The following is a 19006-nucleotide window of genomic DNA, read 5'->3' on the forward strand; positions in this document are numbered from 1 at the left end:
TTTTGACAGCATCAGTTGTCTGCCACTGTGTTCCTCCTGGAAATCTTTGCTAACGTCCTGAACTGCAAACCCATTCAAAGAGACAATGTGTAAAGAAAAATGACCTGAAGGTAACTCTTCCTACTTTCCTGAGCAGGTAGTGTTCAGGTCCTCAGGCTCCTCCTGTTCACCCTGCCAAGATTCATGGAGAGGCAAGCCCAGGCTGAGGGCTGGAAGGGAGAAACTGCCAGTAGATACAGGACATTTCCTGTTTCCAGCGCTCAGTTTTGCTCATGTGAAAGTACTGAGATACCTGAAATCTGAAATGTAATGAAAGTACAATTTTAGATTACATTATTTTTAGACATTTTTATAGCTCCTCAGCTGTACGAAGGCTGCTATAAATGAACGATGGCTCTTTTAGTTTAGCAGATTTTGATTCTCTAAATGAATACAATTTTTATTCAGTGTTTGATATTCAGAAAACCTGAGCGTACAGCAAGTAACACAGAAATGCGGTCTTTGCTAATAAAAGATTTACATCATGCCGTCATATTTTAGCTGCTTTTCTAACCCTGACTTTCTGATCCATCTGTTATGAGTAAAAAGGTTTGGAACTGAGTTAAACTGACTCTTGCTGGTAGAAGATAATTCATATTGTTAACAGCAATCAGCTAGAACAAAAAGTACAGAAGCTTGGAACATTAGATTAGGAATCCCGAAGTGATGTTGATTAATTCAATAAACAAAAGTAAAATCCAATAACCCCAAAACTCATCGTGATACATTCTTATTACTTTTTTATCTCTTTATCAAGAAACCACTGAACTCTGAATCAACTTGTTTTCTTCTATCAGAATCCATCTTGGAGAAAAAGGCTGGTAAAATTTGTTAATGCTGACTTCAGGATATCCAGGATTTCACAGCATGAGTCACCAACAGGGAAGTTTCCCTCCTGACTAATTTATTTTTATGGTTTTTTTCCCTTCATGGATATGTTAATGCTTTGCTTTTACTCCAATACGTTCTTATCATTTTTAAGGAAGCAAAAAGCCAGTTCATGCTTCCAGCCCAGATATTTTTCACATCTTCTGCACCAGTTCTATTGATTTTTTAAAATTCTGTTGAAGGGATCTGTGTTATATACTGCAGTATTGATGTAAAGACATTAGTCTCTCTGTGATGTTGAAAAACAGCTTTTTTTTTAATTTAAAAATGCTTGATCAGTGTTGAAAATAACCAAGTCTGAAAAACAAAGCCACCTTTCCTCTTTTTCTTTTTATATTTTATAATGTAGAGTAGCAGACACATGCATAGAGAAAAAAATTATAGAAAAAAATTATAGAGGTAGCTTGTTACTACCCTTATAGTCAAGGCTATTTGGGATGGAAGAACTCCAACATGTCCTGCACTGCACCTTTTATTTCAAGGCAAAGAAGCCACTGGACAGGAGACTTGCTTGATATTCCTGTCGCTTTCACTAGCCTTTGTGGTAAAATAAGTTTATTTCACTGTGCCTTAGTTTCCCCAACCCCAAGCAGGACGATATTTTCATTATAAAGTGATATGAACTCTGCCTGTGAAGGTTACGTGCAATTATCAACTTATGGTCGGTAGGTTCCCTTCACACACGCATATAGAGTAAATGCTGAAGCAGAATAACACCTCATCTTTCATAAGCAACCTGGCAATAGTTCAGTGCATGCAAAGGAGAAGTAATGGTTACAGTGTAAGTCTAAACCAACAACGTTTAGCCAGGATAGACTGTAGAATGGCACAAAAGGGAGAGACTGTGGAATTACAAAAATCAGCATAAAACAGTGTTAGTGCTGCCTGTTTTGACATCTTGCAGGTGTTGGACTTAGTATTTTCAAGCGGATGAAGAGGAATGCAACCTGGCCTCGCATTTACCTGATCCTAGCCATTTTGCTGTCCCATGTTTTCTTTTCAAATATGATTATTCAAAAACATGTTGTGTTTGGTAAAACATTGTCAGGCCCTCTCAAGACAGAAGTTCAAATCTCTTGTCTAGACATGGATTTTGAAAGACCTAAAACTAGTTTGGCTAATAAGGAACAAAACTCCTTCCCTCTCTGCCTGCTAGGAGGGAAGGAGTTAAGTGTCATGCTGGTAATCTGAATCATTCTTCTGCAGCTGCTTCTGACTTGCAGATAAGTGTAGGGCTTTCTGCTCTTAGTGTTGTGGAAGTGGACAATTTGCTCCCACAATGTCAAGGTCTTTTTGGTATTTGGGAAGAAAAGTTTATCACCAGTACTTTCTGTCTCTTGGAGATTTTGCCCTGGCTACTGCCCATAAGCTGAGCTTCAGAATTTTCAATATATTTAGCCTCACAAATCCTCTTTGAACTAGCAAATGGGAGAGAATTAAGGCTTAGAGAGAAGGAAGTATCTTGCCTGAGGTCATCTGGGCTGCTTGTGGCATGGAAGAAACGGAATCTTTCATCGAGGGTAGGACTAAAATCATTAACCTATTCTCTCTTCCCCAAGTACATGAAACAATGTAATCATTCTCAAAATGCTCTTTTTTTTTTTTTTTTTTTTTTTTTTTGAGAGAGAGAGAGGAGGAGAAAGTGGAGCGGTTTTTCTATGCCTACTCAATAGTTCCACATGAGCCTATCCTGCTGTGGAAAACTGCTTTGTGATGTTAAATGACATTCACATTACTCTTCCCAGTATCTTTGTTGTCTGCAGGGTATAACAAGCAGCGAAGCTCAAGGGAATCACATAAATTTTTATTCTGAGCCTGGCTGACAAAGATATGAACACTTAATTAAGATTTCTTTCATTTAATGAAAATAGCCCTGAAGATCTGAGCCTGACATGAGAGCTGCCAGTGATACTAGTGAAGGAAAAGTGTCCAACTGCAAGACATAGTTGGAACACTTGCCCTCACAAATCATTTGAATTGCAAATCGAATCTAGGTGTTTCCAAGTAGATGCCCAAGCTCAAGCAAGTGGCTCCTGCTTTGTCTTCTGACTCACTCTAGTCCTGTGAATTCCTCTGTTGTACAGGGGCAGATCAACAGGAGGGACTCTCAGCTCCACAGGAACAATGTAATCAATTCAGGCGTGCATGGTGCAGAAACAGTTGTCTTAGGCTTCCCAAGGTGCCATCTGTGAGAAAACTGATTTTTTCAATGACTGATTACAACAAAATGCACATTCCTTTTTTATTTATTTACATGCATGCATGTATATTGATTGAAATTAGTCCAGTTTTGCTACATTAAATCAGTGTTGATAATTAAGCATCTGTGCACAGGGCTGACAACATTAGGATCACTAAAGAAACAAGCAATAGTTTATAATAGGATCATTAGAGCAGTCTTAGCAGCACTTACAACATGTTTATTCAAAAATGAAATATGCCCTGGGGAAGAAAACCACCAGTTATGGAACACAGGGGATTTAAAATAAAAAGGTCAGTTTTAAAGCCTTTAAGTAAATCATTTCAAACAACTCAGAAACAGCTCATGTTTAAAAGTATACTAGAGTAGCTAAAACAATAAAATGTGTTAATTGTAGGATCTGGAATATATCAAAAGGACAAGTTCAGTCACCCTCATTACCTTCTCATTGTTCAGAGTGAACAACCTCAGTGTTAACACTGACATATGACGTACGCCTTGGTGTATATATGCACAGCAAATATTTATGGTTCTATGAGTGACTCAAATTGGCCAAAAAGGAAATATTTGCAGCTGCACCAGGGTTAAAATAAACTATGCCTATCTGTATCAACAGCCTAGGTCTGCAGAAACCACTGCCTGCCCTTGGGTCAGAGGATGTTTATAGGTCCCGCTTCATATGGGAACAGGAGACTGTGTTAAGAGGTGGAGCAACCTCTTATCACATACAGGTATGAAGGCTGCTCTTGGGTTTATACACATTATTTCTAATTAACACATGCACCTGGCAGCACCTGCAATTTTCAGTGGGACTAATGAAGTAGTATTATTAACCACTCAGAAACAGGGACTTTTGACTTACAGAAAAGGAAAGCATCCCTGTGGACTAAATTCACCTCTCATCACACACCCTTTTAGCATGCAACACATGCTATTAGTAACTTAATCCAAGGAATTAACAGAAAATAATAAGCAAATTAACCCCCCTACAGTACTGGCTGAATTTCAGTGAAAGCCATGGGATGGTGGTAGTATACCAAAACAGGCCACTTCAGGCTCTACTAAGGAGAAAATTACTCCAGTTTTTCTAGGAAGAAAGGGTTATCGCTGGAAAAAACACGGTTTTCCCCGTAGGGTTTTAGTTGCCTGCCTCAGAGGCCGAGTCAACGTTCACCGACACTGTGCTGGGAGGCACCACGACCTGCTCCCCAAACACCAGGCGAGCTCGGCTAGGGGCCTGCTGCTGCGGGATCCACCATGCGGAGTAGCACCAGCCCTGACGAGACTGCGGCAGAGGGCAGGGGCCCCGCTCCAACATGGCGGACAGAGGGGACACCCCGTGCCGCAGGCACCCCTCGCCTTAGGTAAGCGCCAGCCCGCCGCCGCAGGTGAACGACAGGGCGTCGCACCCAGGGGTGCTGTGATTGGCCCGCGGCGCCGCCAATCGCCTGTTCCCGTGGCAATGCGTACGCCCTCCCGCAGGCACACCCCCGCGCCCCCGCTGTCGGCGGCTGATTGGGCAGAGCGGCAGTGACGCGCGCGCGGGGGTTTAGCGGCCCTCAGCTGGAGGGGAAGTGGCTGGAGAGGGCGAGCGGCGGGCTGGGAGGCGGGAGGTTGGCGTTGCTGCTGCCACCGCCATGACGTTCAAGCGGAGCCGAGACCGCTTCTACAGTACCCGTTGCTGCGGCTGCTGCCATGTGCGGACGGGCACCATCATCCTGGGTACCTGGTACATGGTGAGAGTGCGGTGCGGGGGGCGGCCGGCGGCTCTGAGGGGGCGGTGATTGGGGTTGTGCGCGGCGCGCATGCGCGGGGTTTGGCCGGGGCCCAGCCGGGGCGCGGGGTGGGCTGCGCGCATGCGTGGCTGGCGGGCCCGGGCGGGGGCTCTGAGGGGGCCCCGGCAGTGGTGGGTGCAGCGGGCTTCCCTCTTCCTTCGCTTGGGCGCCCGCTCCCCGTGCGGAGTCAGCTGTCGTTGTGCCAGCTATCGCGACTGTCCCCTGTGCTGCTGCGTGCAGGGGAAGGCTTCCCTGGAGTCACCCGGCGTGAGTCGGGCCCCTCGTCCTTCTCGGGGTCTGGCGCAGGTTTCCCAAACCCAGTTGCCCCTCGGCGGCTTCCCGAAAAAGAAAACGAGGCAAAAGTTCAGGGCATTTTAATCTGGGTCTTTGAGGGGTACTGTTACTACTTCGTTTCTTGGAAGGTTAGAGACTGAACAGTACTCGGTGTGTCCTTGGTAAGCGAGGAGAAGTAACGTGTGGGGAGCCTGGAATTTGGGGCCTGTTGAGAACAGGATAAGGTGTGTTCTGCTGCGTAGTGTGTAACGTCTGAGAGGAAGTTGAGGGACTTCAAAATGAGTATGGCTTCTTGTTGAAGAACTTTGTGGAAAGGATAGTTCCCAGTTGTTTAGTACTCTGTTCTCAACACAACGGTTTAGGAACAATGCATACAGATTTAGTTCCCGAAGCACTCTGTTTTCTGACTGGTGGGTGCCTTTTCTCTGAGAGCAAGTTGTGGTGGTGAAGCTGAAATGTTAGGGATAGTTTTGAACTACAGTGAAGTAGAAATGTGAAAACAATACCAGCAAGTTAAGGCCTGGAGCCTTAACTTCCCTTAGTTCTCTTCAAAAGGGAACTGCATTCCCCTTTTGTTGAAGTCATTTCCTCACTTTCCTTCCCCTTACCCTCATGGGCAGTAAAAATGTGAGAATAGTTTAAAAACGTTACTTCATAGCTCTTCTCCTGAAGCTCTAACCAAAGCCTGTATTCTCCTTTACCCTTCCGCAGACTGTAAAAATAGAGTGCTGAGTTTTTATGTCTTGGTGCAAAGGAGCCGTGCACAGAAACTGCTTTTACAGGCATGAGGATTTAAGTTTGGAGAGTTATGGCTTATTTTCAGCAAGTATGGGGAGGGTTTTTTTAGGTTTTTTTTTTTTCCTTGCCTCTTCCGTTGACAAAATAGGCAGACAATAAAATAGGAGGAGAAAGGAATGAAGAAGCAATATAGGGGACTGGGAAGTGTAACAAAACTCTAGGAAATAGATTTTTTTTTTTCTTTTTAAAAAATAATTTGGAAGAAATGTCTTGCTGCTGTTTAAGCTTTACTGTTCATGTAAAATAGAAAAGTGAGGTCCATTGCAGTATTGAACACTGGACTTGTTCTGGAAACCTGCAAAACCTCCAGAACTTTTAGCTTGTGCTGACAGGAGATCAAGAATATGCTTCTGGTACCTCAAGTAAAAGTATACATTGTTAACGCTAAAGAGGCTGCTAATCTTTGTTATGAAACAAAAGCACCTTACTGCTTTCACCACTTTCGTTTCCTGTTCACTGGAGTATCTAGAAACTCAGGAACTTGGTGGGGGTTGGTGAGCAGGGTTGGCCACGGACCACTTCCAGCTTCTACCTGTCTTGCTGTCGTTCTGTTTCACCTTGTTGCCCTGGATGCAGTGCATCTTCATCCTTTCTGAATCTGTGTGCAAATATCCGTAGTGCTTATGGATGGTGGAAAGTATGCTGGTCATTAATGAGTCTGATGGCTTGAGAGGTGGAGTGGTGTCTGAAGCAAAGTGTTGCTTTGATCTTGTGTAACTGCAACGGAGTCAGGCTGCTAGAGGGGGGAGAATGTGGTAGAGCTCAGGGTAGCAGGGTGCCTGCAAAGTACTTCATAGTTGTGTTTTTCTATAAACTGTATGAAACGCATTGTTAAGCTATGCATTGAAGACTTTAATCCAGTTCTTCCCAGCTGACAGCTGGCAAAAGGTGATAAGTTTGACAACTGTTAACTGTTTGAGCTGAAATAGTCTTACCATGAAGTCTTAGGTGGTCTTGCCTAATGCTTCAAATCAGAATTCAACTATACTTTGTAACTTTTGATGGTAAAGTACAATTTAGTCAGTGAAAATTAAACTTACCTTTCTGCTGACAAACTTAAAAAAAAAATTAAATAGCCTAGGGTATGTCAGGTTGTTTAGACATGTTAATTAATGCACTGTTTAAGTATATCGATAACACTAGTCTTTCAGACACTAGCTTTTGATAAGTATTTCTAAGTCAATTTAGTTACCTGTGCTTGTAAGTTACAGTAGGATAAATAGTAGTAACTTCCTGTGAGGGGTGAGTTTTTTTGTTGTTTGGGTTTTGGGGTTTTTCTTTTATTTTATTTTGCAAGGGAGGTAGCTTTTTGGTGGGGGAGAATGCTTAGTTCAGCAATAGCTTTGTGTTACTGAAAGTCTTGGTCGGTCTGTATTTACTGGATAGACTGTGTTCTCATGCTGTGCAGTCCTGAAGGAATTTGATACGAAGTATAAAATGGAGTCTCATAGCAATGTACTCCAGATGTTTCAGTAAGATAAGAGTTTTGGCTATTTAATAAATGTGCATTACTCTTATGTACATTTCTTTAGTATTTTTCCTATTCCTTGCTTATTTGTATGTATACTCTTAAATCTTGCATCTAATTAACTTTTGTCCTGACTAAGACAGTTACATCGCTGTCCTCGTGTACTTCTGTGAGTCTAGAGAGAGCAAGGATGTTATCTTCTAAAATGTCTACTGTAAGATCAAACTTCTAAGCATGCTTCACTCAGTATGCTGCTACCGTTTCTGATAAATAGATAAAACTGTATTTGCAAAAAGATGAGTTAAGAACGTTTCTAGCGGACTCGTACTTGAGCTGCGGGACTAATACAGTTTGGTTTACTCTGCAACACCCACTACTGCTCTGTGTAGGAAGGAAAAAGAAACCTTCTATTCCTAGCCCCATAATTGCAAATGTGTGGCTTTGAAGTTTGTTTCTTCCTGTAAAGTTTATTAGGCACAGTGCTTTCCAGAAACCGGAAGCATGAGCACTGCACTAGCAAAAATCAGATCAGAGTTCAATAAACAGTCTAAAAGTAATAGCATTGTTTTGGAGGGAGTGACTGTTTCATTCTGGCAGCAGACTTCAGCAATGGAGTCAAAATGATGCAATTGCTACTGGTTAGCAGGAGGGTGAGGATGATCTCTGGAGTAGTTTGTTCACGATTTCCAGAAATGAAGGTGTATAACTGGTCTCAATCTAACCTTAACAGTGCTAGAAGCTCTGAAATAACCTATTTAAAATTATTATTTTTGGGGTGGTTATTATTTCAGTATAGTAATAAAAATTTCAAACAAAAAAACCCATCTTTTTTTTTTTCTTTTTTTTCCAGGAACATGTTTAAGGAAAAATACTGGAAAAGTGAGAGGAGGATGAGAAAGTGTAGTAGTGCAAGGGAGTTTCCCTCTCTTTTTCCCACACATAAAAGGAACTAAGTAAATGATAAGTAAGAATTCTTGTTTATGTCCAGGACTTCTAGTTACTTAAAGTGCTTGGGGAAACTTAGATGCAGGCCTCCAGAGAGATGAAGCACTTGCATGATTAGGCACTAAAGGAGGTAAAAATTAACTAATTAAAAAGCTAATGCTTGTTATGGTCCCACAGTCTTTTGAGTTTTGATCATATGGGGAACTAATACTTCCTCTTACCAGTTTGTAATAAGTACTAACTTTTTACTTGAATACCAGCTGTTGGATTTTTTTTTTTAAATTTTGATATAAGCTACACCAGACTTCCATTAAGCTCAAGTTATCCCCATTATAAGAGTAAAATACATTACTTAAAAAAAAAAACAACAAACCCTTAGTTTAGTTTTGTGTTAGTTTATCTTAATGGAACCATCTTTTGAATAAGAATTTGAACTGCATTTTGTAATTTTTTGATTTCCTAACAAAAAAAGACTAGGATGGGGACTGCTGGAGTTTCTGAGGTATTACCTCAGAATGGTGCACTATCCATTGGGTGCTGGCTTGTCAGGGTTGGTAGGGTGTTTTTTGGGTATGGAGTGGTTTTAATCTTCTAATAACACCAAGACTCACCTGTGCTATGCTTTTTCTGACTAATTCTTCATGTAGACCATTTGTGAACATATATCTTATTTGCTGTGAGTATATTCTTTCAAACTCTGATGATGCCTTGCAATCTAAACCATATTCTTGCTGCCAGTCACATTGACTATCAAGTTCAAACAAGCCTTGTGGTCTTGCTGTTATCAAGCTTATGTGAAAGAAGAATAGCTAAAACGCAGACTCTGGCTTTGTGCTTAAAAGGACTCCTAGTTTGTGGAGTTGTTGATAACTCTTAATTGAAATCCATATGTTGAATATAATGAATTGCTCGGTGCTGCGATATAATTCACAAATAGCAGTAATGGAGTACTGGAAACCCTGGGGTCTTAACTGGCAGAGGTTTGCGTTTGTTGTTGTTTGGTTTTTTTAAATTACTATGGTTCTGGGGTTTTTGTCTCACTGATCCTAACAGATTGGAGTTTGAATGACTCTTAACTTCCTATTTTCCTTGCATGCCATTTCAGGTTGAGAAAATAAAGCTTTGATACCTTGAACTGTGCTCAGTAACTAGTGAAATTACTGAGGACTTCTGTATGCTAAATTAGGACCATGGATAGGATGAAAATAAAAGTGACAGATGTAGGATCACAGTCTCACAATTCCAAGGCATTCAAGTTCTTCAGTATTTTTATATTAATTCAAGTGCTGCTTGCCTCTTTATCCTGAGGTAGATAGCCTGTCATAGCAGCTAGACTCAGTATTAAACTAGTATTTTTCTTTTGTCCTGAACTTTATCACTATTTAAACTGAAATTATGACTGTGTTTAAACAGTAAATGGTATAGCTATAATCAAATATGTCTCTGTCTCTATTTTCTGAAGTAGAAATCAATGCTTCAACTGCTAGAGATATGAACCCTGACACAGGGTTTTTAAAACAAGTATAGGGCAGGTAGTTATTTTCCAAAGTACAAGTTGATACTCTGGGCTCGCTCAAAGAGGAGGAAGTACAAGGCTTGAAAATACATTGAGAACAGAAAGCTAGAGCGGAGAAGGATGAAATGGGAGTGGTGAGGAATATAGTATTCTATACATTTGAACCATGGTGAAGCAAAGTAAGATTTGGACAAGTGGTAGATGAGCAACGTGACTGTTTGCCCTGTTGGAAATGTCTGGCAAGGGGGAAAATCTATTCATTTCAAGGCTAAAGATATTGGTAGCTAAACTTAGTTCTTTACTGCCAGCTGTACTAGTTATTATATTTTACATTCCAAGGCATAAAATGGAAGATGCAGTCGGCTGAAAGTAGCTGGCATTTCTAATACGTTTGTATAATACATTGTGATGTGATAGCACTTCCACAAAAAGATCAGCTTTGTTTTCACTAAAGGGTTCTTTTTAGCAGAAAGTGTAATCGAGCTTATCGCCATGGTATGTCTGAACCCTGGGGGGGGGGGGGGGTGGGGGTGGAGAAAAAACTCAACAAAACTAGTAACAAAACAAAAAAAAAAGCTTGCAGGAACTGACCCTTAAAATGTAGAACTCCTTTTAAATGTTCAAAAGCTTTTTTTCTTGCTTGAAACCTTCAGTAAATGTGCATAGATTTGCACTATTATTATTATCATTCACTCCTGGGACAAGACTAGTAAAAGAAGAAATATCTGGCAAATGTCGTTGTTGTGAGAACTACAGACAAGTTTGTTTCTTTCTTTTGAGGCTAATTGTAAAAGATCCTGCCTGGTGGTGGTGCCCGTACTGAATACTGATTGGAAAACGACTGCAGCTTGAAAATACCATCGTGACTTTCTTTGTTACACAACGCACCCCTCTACCCCCACCCCCCTTTTTTTTTTTTGTGGCACCTCTCCAGATACTACTAACAGAAACTATGCCCCTGTAAATCTTGAATAGGATATAAATGCTGTGAAGGCAGTTTTGCAAAGGCTTAAGCTACTTTCTGACTCTTTGAGCTCTTACTGTTACTGAAAGCATTTCTGGTATGTACCAAAATGGGGAAACAGAAGTAGTCTTCAATGGCAGTGTTAAGTGAGAAGGGCTGTTAAGCACATAGCCAATGCTGAATGATTACAAATGTAGGGGTTCAGTCTTTGTGTGGTAATTTTTAACTGCACCTGTGTTTATGTAGCCTTTCTGATAAGGACTGATGAGGTTTTAATAAGTGAGGAAAGGGAGAGTGTCTTCTTCCCTGCTTGTATGAAAGCTGTAACATGGGAGAAACCAAGAAGTAAGCTACATCTGAGGATTAGAGCTGTAGTGGAAGTTTTCTTTCATATGCTCAGTATTTACTGTGTGATGCTTGCACATCCCCTTGTACTGCTTGGCTCCCAGCACTCTTTGAGGAGGGTGCAGTACCTTATTTCTGCATTAAATTAACACTGCCTTTCAATTTGTTGTAGTAAGCAGGAACTCTTCCCAAATGTTTCTCGTGTCGGTTGTTGTACCTCTTCCTTCTTGACCTCTTTTAGCTGTTTCCAGTTTAGTTTTCTGGTTCACAAATCTGTTTGTTCATCACACAGCATCTATTTAATTGTCGTTTGAATCCCTACAAACCCTATCTATCCTCTTAATTTGCAGTGTTACTTAGTTGTGATTCATTAAAACGAGCAAGTGGCCAGTGCTTTTCTGGTTGTTTTGGTAGTAGCTTAACTAAATCAGCTTGAAATTTAATCATAACTTGGGTTCTACACCCCCCACCCCCCCCAAGCTATAGGCAAAGCAGAGTTTGTTTTGAACTGAAATAAAAGATTTATTAGTGTGTCCTTAAAAAGATCATAGCTGTTGCAGTGTAAATAACCTTTAGGTAACTGTCATCTTTCTCAGGTGGTGAACTTGCTGATGGGCATCTTGTTGACAGTAGAAGTGACTCATCCAAATATAGTGCCAACTGTTGATATCCAGTATGAAGTCATCGGCAATTACTATGCTTCTGAGAGAATGGCTGGTAGGTGTTTTACTCTGCTGTCTGATTAGAATTTAAAGCATGCAGTATCATGGTGTATTTGCCTTACCACTAGTGTGTATGTAATACATGCATATTGTCTTGTTTTCTGGATTTCTCTTTAATTATTCTAGGATTGAGTTGTTCTACAAGAATAAAAAAAAACTTTTATGGAATACTATGTTTACTTCTAAGCATCTTAAATGATAAGATTTCTAAAGATTTCTTGGCATTCTAATACTTTGAGTGCTGAAGTATGTGTGGAACATCTCCAATTCACTTTCTCCATAAACATTTACTATCCTTGCTGTGTCAGTAAAACAAAAAGCAGAAAACTATTTTTAAAGACTTCTTTGGGAATTTTTAGTGATCCTCATAGATTTAAGGAAAGAGCTTTCAGCTATTGTATATGAGTTTTCTAAGAGGAAAATCATGTCATCTAAGAAGAGGGGAAGAATTGGGATACCAAGTACTTGGGTGAATGTATTTGTCTACACAGTTTGATGTGCAGAAGAAACAGAAGAGAAAGCATCATGAGCAGAATTAAACCTATTTTCCACTCTTGTGTTAAAGATTAAGTGCATGATGTGTGCAAGTGTAATTGGTGTTAGACTTCCATCTGTAATGACCAAGCTTTTCAATTGTCATATGACTTGAAACTTGTGTGCATGCTTTCTTTTTCTTGTTTTTAAATGTGCAGAAACATGTTCAGCGTGGCATTTCTAATGTGACTTGTATCAGTTTGTATTACACTAAAATTTAGGGTCAGATCCAGTCTGGAGCAAAGATAAATAGTGCAGCACAGATCTGGGGTTTGAAGAGTTCTGGTTTGGGGTCTTCCTGTTAATTGTTCATGACCCAAATTGAGGATCTGTCAAGTCTGACCTCTCACTGTAACTTGTGTTTGTTAGTAATGAAATGAGCGTGAGAATAAGGAACAGATCTTCATGAAGCAGAGATACTAAGTAAAATTACAGCAGATATCAGTAAAAAGTCATATGTTTTGTAATAAGTGTTAATGTACTTGGTAGCCTTAAGTTTATGTGACTGAGAGATGCTTCTCAAGCTGAAGGTGCTTTCTCCCCCCTTCAGTGTAAAATGGCTGCTACGTGCTTTTGACTTGAAGATTTTCATTTCCCATGTTGGGATACAGGCTAGAGAGGTTTTGTGTACATGAAAAGATACAACAATTTTGATTGTGCTTGTGGATATTGAGTAACAGATTCTCAGAAGAAAACAACACATGTTGGTTATTGCTGAGTACTTAGGGCTCTCAGAACAATGCAAAGCATTTCAGTCCTGGGAGGGCTGCCTCCTTGATGCCATCTGTGTATCTAGATACTATCTTGTACTGAATTGGGTATGTAAGTGCTTCTAGAGTGTATCCTTTCAAATCAGTTGCAGACTAGAAAGTTACGATTCTCAGATCATCTCTTTCAAGCACAGGAACCACAAAATTTTGGCTTCAGTATTGCTAAAAACATTAACTTACCACATCTATAAACTCTGAAGCTGTTTTCTTTTTCTGTGTTTAAAAATGTAAATTGTGCTTGCTGTAGGAGAACGAGTATAATCCAACTCATGGAAAGCAGCTGTGCTTCTGTCACCAGTGTCAACAGTGATGCACAAGGAGAATCTTTATCATTCAGTTTCCATGAGCATCCTGGATTCTGCTACCATTTGGCTCCTGTTCAACTTGGCTTTTGTTTGTAAATAATGGGATACCTTCCACAGAGTGATTTCCTGTTTTCCTTAGTGCTATGCTGAAGGAGCAATGTTGCTCACAGTGCCAATGACCAAATTATATAATAAAACCATTTTGAAGTGTAAAGGTTGATACTGTGCTAGCTTCACTTAAAATTCTTTCTAGTTGTAAAGTTCATCATCCACATACTTCTAGCACTGACATATATTGCAAATCAGCATGATTATGTTGCATTACTATCAAACTATGTCAGGCTTCTAATTGGTGTGTCTGAGCTTTATTCAGGCTCTTAAGTGAGAGGGTTTTTTCAAAATGCCTGCTGGCATTCTTGAACCAGATCCCTTTCCATTAGGAGAAATCAGAGTTAATTCTGATGCTGCTAGTTTGCACGTATGAAACAGTTGAGAAAAGTTCATAGTAGTGGGTAGAGCTGGGGTACCTGTCAGCTACAGTGTGACAACTTCAGGAAAAGTGATGCTTTTTTTTTTTTTCTTTTAATGCAGAAAATGCCTGTGTTCTGTTTGCTATCTCCCTTCTCATGTTCACGATCAGTGCAATGATGGTGTATGGTGCAATTGCTGTAAGTATATTTATAGTCCATGATTTTAAACTTGCTACTTGAATTTTTAACTAAATACCTTACAGGCTGCTGCTTTTCTTTTTCTTCTTAGCATCGTGTGGGCTGGTTGATCCCATTTTTCTGTTATCAGCTCTTTGACTTTGTGCTCAGTTGTCTGGTTGCCATCAGTTCTCTAACCTACTTGCCCAGAATCAAGGATTACCTGGATCAGTTGGTAAGTGTTCAGCTCAAGTTGGTGTTTTACATTTGAAATTAAACTTTTGTTTAATTGGGTAAGTGACTGAGCTATAGTTATCTTCCTGTACCTGGGAGAGAGGAACTCAAGTTGCAGCAGCCACAGGGAGTGACTGCTAGAGTGGTTCTAGGAATGAGAACTCTTCAGAGGTGGAAGGACCAAAGGTGTCATTGCTGCCTGAAAGGAAAGCCAGGAAGAGGAATGAAAGAATTCTGATGGGAATAGTTGGTTACAACTCTTAGCTACATTTGTACTCGAAACAAAGTTGTTTTTAACCCTTTAAACAATGTGGTTCTGTGGCAGGTTTGCTAGTTGGAGGTTCAGACAGGTTAAAAATGTATTGACCCTTATTTGGTGGGGAGGGGGAGGAAGATTACAGGTAGGGATTGATGTGATATGAGGTCTTACAGTATTATGGAATGGGATCTGAGATTCTGAGGGTTCTTTTTGTGTTCTGTATGGCTTTTCTCATTTTCAACAATACCTTCTAAGACTACTAATGGAATTTTTATTAACACTGCCTGTGTTTTAACTGCAAGACTTAGTGGATAGAATTCACTGTCAGTTAATGGGGATCACAAGCTCTTTCTCTCTGGTCTTTAGATCTGTTAAAATAGATGTTTTTAAAAAAATAAAATCCTTTTGAAATTGGAGAGAAAATTTGATTGGTATTGGAAGGAAGCTTTGTTGCTGTGATCAGGGAAAGAGAAGAGTGAAATTACCAGAGGCTCTTAGTTTTGGCTCTTCAGAAGCTTGGGGCAACTTTGTTCTTCTGTTCTTCTCTGCACACATTTATATTACTGGTTGGACTGATAGGAGGTAATTAATACTAAGTCATTAAAGAGTTGTAGAGGACCGTAAATACAAATGCTCTGCTGCAGCTGTTAAAAACGAAATTTCATGGATATCTGTATTAGCATGAGATTGAGGAAGTGACTAGGGACATGGACAGTACAAGGCTTCTGTCTATGTAGCAGTTTCCTGTGGTGACCTGCTCTTGCAGGACAGAGGCAGGATAAATACTGTACTTTGTGGGAGAATAAAGAAGAAACTAGTGAGAAATAGAACTTGTTGTTGTTTCTGGGAGAGTTGTTTATGCATGCAAGAGTTCATTTCATTTGGTGTGAAGTTTGGATGTCCTTCTGTCGTATTTGTGACTGTGCAGTGTTCATGCTTATCTCCTCCTTTTCTCTCCCTTCCTTAATTTTCTTAAATAGCCGGATTTCCCTTACAAAGATGATCTCCTTGCCTTGGACTCCAGCTGTCTTTTGTTTATTGTTCTGGTGTTCTTTGCTTTATTTATCATTCTAAAGGTAAGTTAAAACTGAAGTGTATGTCTGTTTCATGAGTTACTATATTGAGATAGTATCAATGTGAGTTAATTTTCAATGCTGAAGTAAGAACTCAGCTGCCTTCTTAATGCTGAATTAAGAACTTACTTGGGCAGAATTGTTAGGGTGTTCAATGACAGTATGACTTAAGTCATTTGGTGCAGTGGAGTCTTCAACTAACTTGTTTGTATGCAGTGGGGCATATTTATGCAGCTCTGTCCTTCCTGAGTAGGAAGTGGGAATGCATAAAGACCAAATACCACCTTTTTGCATATGTGGAGATAAATTTGATATTTGTAATTAAGCTTGCAGCAAAGTTGAGTTTACTGCATACAAGTTTTCTAAACAGAACTTTTAAAATCTCTCGCTGTGCCTAACAAACCAGGGTGCATGTTTTGGAAGGAAGATGATGAAAGATGGAAGTGCATAGGTTAATTCAGAGCTGCATCTTTCTTCCTGCTGAAGGGTTTTATTACCATTTATTTTCTTTTTGGAGATCTAAATAGAGAGGCATTCGTTTGAATTACAAAAACTGTTCTGCAGACAAAGCATATTGGAGAAATGAGTTGATAACATTGGCCATGACAATATTCCTTTGTTGCATTCAGATTGAATTTAAGAAAAAATGAAATAATGAGAAAGGATTTTACTAATTTTCTATGCTTTCTGGCAGGGGAGAGTGAAAGCCTAATACAGTAGATTAAATTTTTTTTATTGATTGGGAAATCCTTATGTATAATCATGTGCTAACTTGCCAACAAAAAAATCTGAGAGATTAATGTTGTACAGATTAATAATAAAAAATCTAATCCTTATCAGATCATAATATGTCTTTCTACAGCAGTTAATGTTGACTTAAAGTCCAGGCTACTTTGCTCTACCATATTCTCCTTGCCACCCCGGTTGTGTCCTTGTGCCCTCTCCTTCGCACTGGTGGTTGGACAAATAGTAATCCTAACTCAGGGATGAGTGAGACTGTGCTCTTGGCCTGTCCTCCTCCTCTTGCTGGCAAGTTTGGGCTGAGATCCAGAGAGGCATAAACTGGTTGGGGATTAATTTGATTAGCACTGCTGAGGCAGATAGAGACATTAGTTGAATGGATCTGTGAATTCTTTTGGTAAAACCTGTGTGGTTCATCCTCTGAGTCACTATGATAGCAAAGCTAAACGGGGAACAGCATAGGCATGTGGCTAAATCTGTGAAGTAGCAACCATTCCACAGATAGGTATCAACTAAGTTGATTTATGTGATTTATGTGTCATATGAATGTAATTCAGCATCTAATTTCTGAATCACTAATGCATATGAGGTCTGTAAAAAGAGAAATCTCTCTTCTTTCAGGCATATCTTATTAACTGTGTATGGAACTGCTATAAATACATCAGTAACAGAAATTTGCCAGAGATAGCTGTGTACCCTGCTTTTGAAGCTCCTCCACAGGTAAAGCCTCTTTAAAATAAAAGGAACCAGCATAGCTTAATTTTGAAGTAGAAAACCACCGTATCATGTATGTTTACAAGCCTTGTCCAGCTTTCTAAAAGACTGGGAAGATTAAAGCAACTAACTTTACAGTGGGTTATTTCTTAGTTATACTCTTTTAGTGCATAGAATAGGAGGTTTTATAGAGCAAAAAGTCTACTACAAGAAAAACATTCAAAGGCTGAAGCTTTTGGATTGCACCAGTCAAAACCTTCCATGCCATTTTGCAAAACCAGGAGACAGTGGGGTGGCATGAATGTTCTAGGGTTAGGTTCAGCAGAGCAGTATACTGCTGTTGCACTTCTTGCTAGCTTACTAGAAACAGTAGTAAGTTCTTAAAAAAACATTTGCCTGCAATGGAGGATTAAGATGCTGATGGGGCATGTATGTTTTTGTTCTGTTTTTTTTTTCTAAACCTTGTGCATTAATCTCCTCAAAATGTCTTCTCTTTAGTATGTTCTGCCAACATATGAAATGGCAGTGAAGATGCCTGAGAAGGAACCTCCACCTCCCTACATACCTGCCTGAAGCAATTTTTATGTTGATTAACATCTGTACCAGCTTCCTGGGGGTTTTGTCTTTTAATCTTGCAAAACTGCTTAAGTAATAAAAATATTCAGGGCTTTAGGAGCAAACTGTTCTGTTTAAAATGTTTGATATAAACTTACTAAGCAAAACACATCTGGGAGTGATTTCGTTTGCTTTAATTTTTGTTCTCCTTAATGCTCTAAAACATTTTATTGCCTTAGGGCCTTGTACTGCAAGAACTTATGCATGTGACTAACTTGTGGCTTTTAATAATAACTACTGAGCCAATCTATGATTGAAGTTAGCTACAATTATAAGTGTCTGCAGGATCGTGCCCTTAATTTATATTAATTTTTTTGTAAAGTAGTTCATAAAGACAATCTGATCATGCAGCAAAATGATGGTTTGCCTTTATCCATTTTTTGGAGGGGGAGGGGGTTTGAATGTGGTATATACGTGACTTTTTTTTTACTTTGCACTTTTCTCATGTTATCTTACCTTTTATTGTGTTTTTTTGGTTATCCTATGTCTTGAAACATAAGTTTCAAGAACTGAGGGTGGCACAGGTGTTCTATTACAATGTGCTGCAAATGCAAGAAAAGTAAATAGAAATGTGGAAGATGGTTGCATGCTTCTAATCTTAAATGTATTTTCTTCTTTGTGATAAATGATACTTAAATAAATCTTTTACGAAATGTTTACTAGTAGCCGCGGTTGATTTGTTTGTTGCTTTTCTAAGTGTACTGCAGATAGTCCCATGTACATGCATTTTAGTGGACACCAGCTTCCTACAGGTTGTTTAGTGGTTGATCTGTGTTCTTCAGCAAAAGGCCTCCTGTTGGTGGAGAAAATGGATTTCCTTTAACATATAATAAGCTTGTGTTGCAGCCTTTGCAGTTGAAGCACTTGGTTGTCTTCTACTTCTCTGATTGCTACTTGTGTATACGCTGGGTAAAGGGAATTGTACTGGAAGCTTGAAGCTTCTAGCTTTCAGGGCAAACTTGATGCCTGATGAGCTCAGGTATTAAGAGTAGGACAGACACTCAGTAGGACTGCAACATTATTTACATTGGAAAATTTACATCCGAAAATACTGACCCCAGAGCACAGATCTGGCCTGGATCCATCTACACTGAGGGAGATTCAGGCTGTGTTACAAAACAAAGCCAAAAACCTGGTCCTTCATTAGTTGTATGACCGTT

At 39.8% G+C, this 19006-nt stretch overlaps 1 protein-coding gene across 1 annotated transcript; it reads left to right on the forward strand.

Moving 5' to 3' along the window:
* Positions 1–4670: 4670 nt before the first annotated feature.
* Positions 4671–18511, forward strand: LAPTM4A (lysosomal protein transmembrane 4 alpha). The gene is made up of 7 exons (XM_037391293.1): positions 4671–4863; positions 11829–11949; positions 14155–14231; positions 14323–14445; positions 15684–15779; positions 17139–17237; positions 17730–18511. The coding sequence occupies exons 1-7, from the start codon at positions 4765–4767 to the stop codon at positions 17802–17804; spliced, it is 690 nt and encodes a 229-aa protein (XP_037247190.1). The 5' UTR covers positions 4671–4764; the 3' UTR covers positions 17805–18511.
* The last annotated feature ends 495 nt before the right edge of the window (positions 18512–19006 follow it).

The sequence above is a fragment of the Falco rusticolus genome, chromosome 6 (genome assembly GCF_015220075.1).
Source record: "Falco rusticolus isolate bFalRus1 chromosome 6, bFalRus1.pri, whole genome shotgun sequence".
Taxonomy (NCBI): Eukaryota; Metazoa; Chordata; class Aves; order Falconiformes; family Falconidae; genus Falco; species Falco rusticolus.

Coding starts and splice junctions, on each gene's coding strand:
- LAPTM4A (XM_037391293.1), top strand. CDS start 4,765: ATGACGTTCAAGCGGAGCCGAGACCGCTTCTACAGTACCCGTTGCTGC. Junction 4,864..11,828: donor TCCTGGGTACCTGGTACATG/GTGAGAGTGCGG, acceptor CATCTTTCTCAG/GTGGTGAACTTGCTGATGGG. Junction 11,950..14,154: donor TGCTTCTGAGAGAATGGCTG/GTAGGTGTTTTA, acceptor CTTTTAATGCAG/AAAATGCCTGTGTTCTGTTT.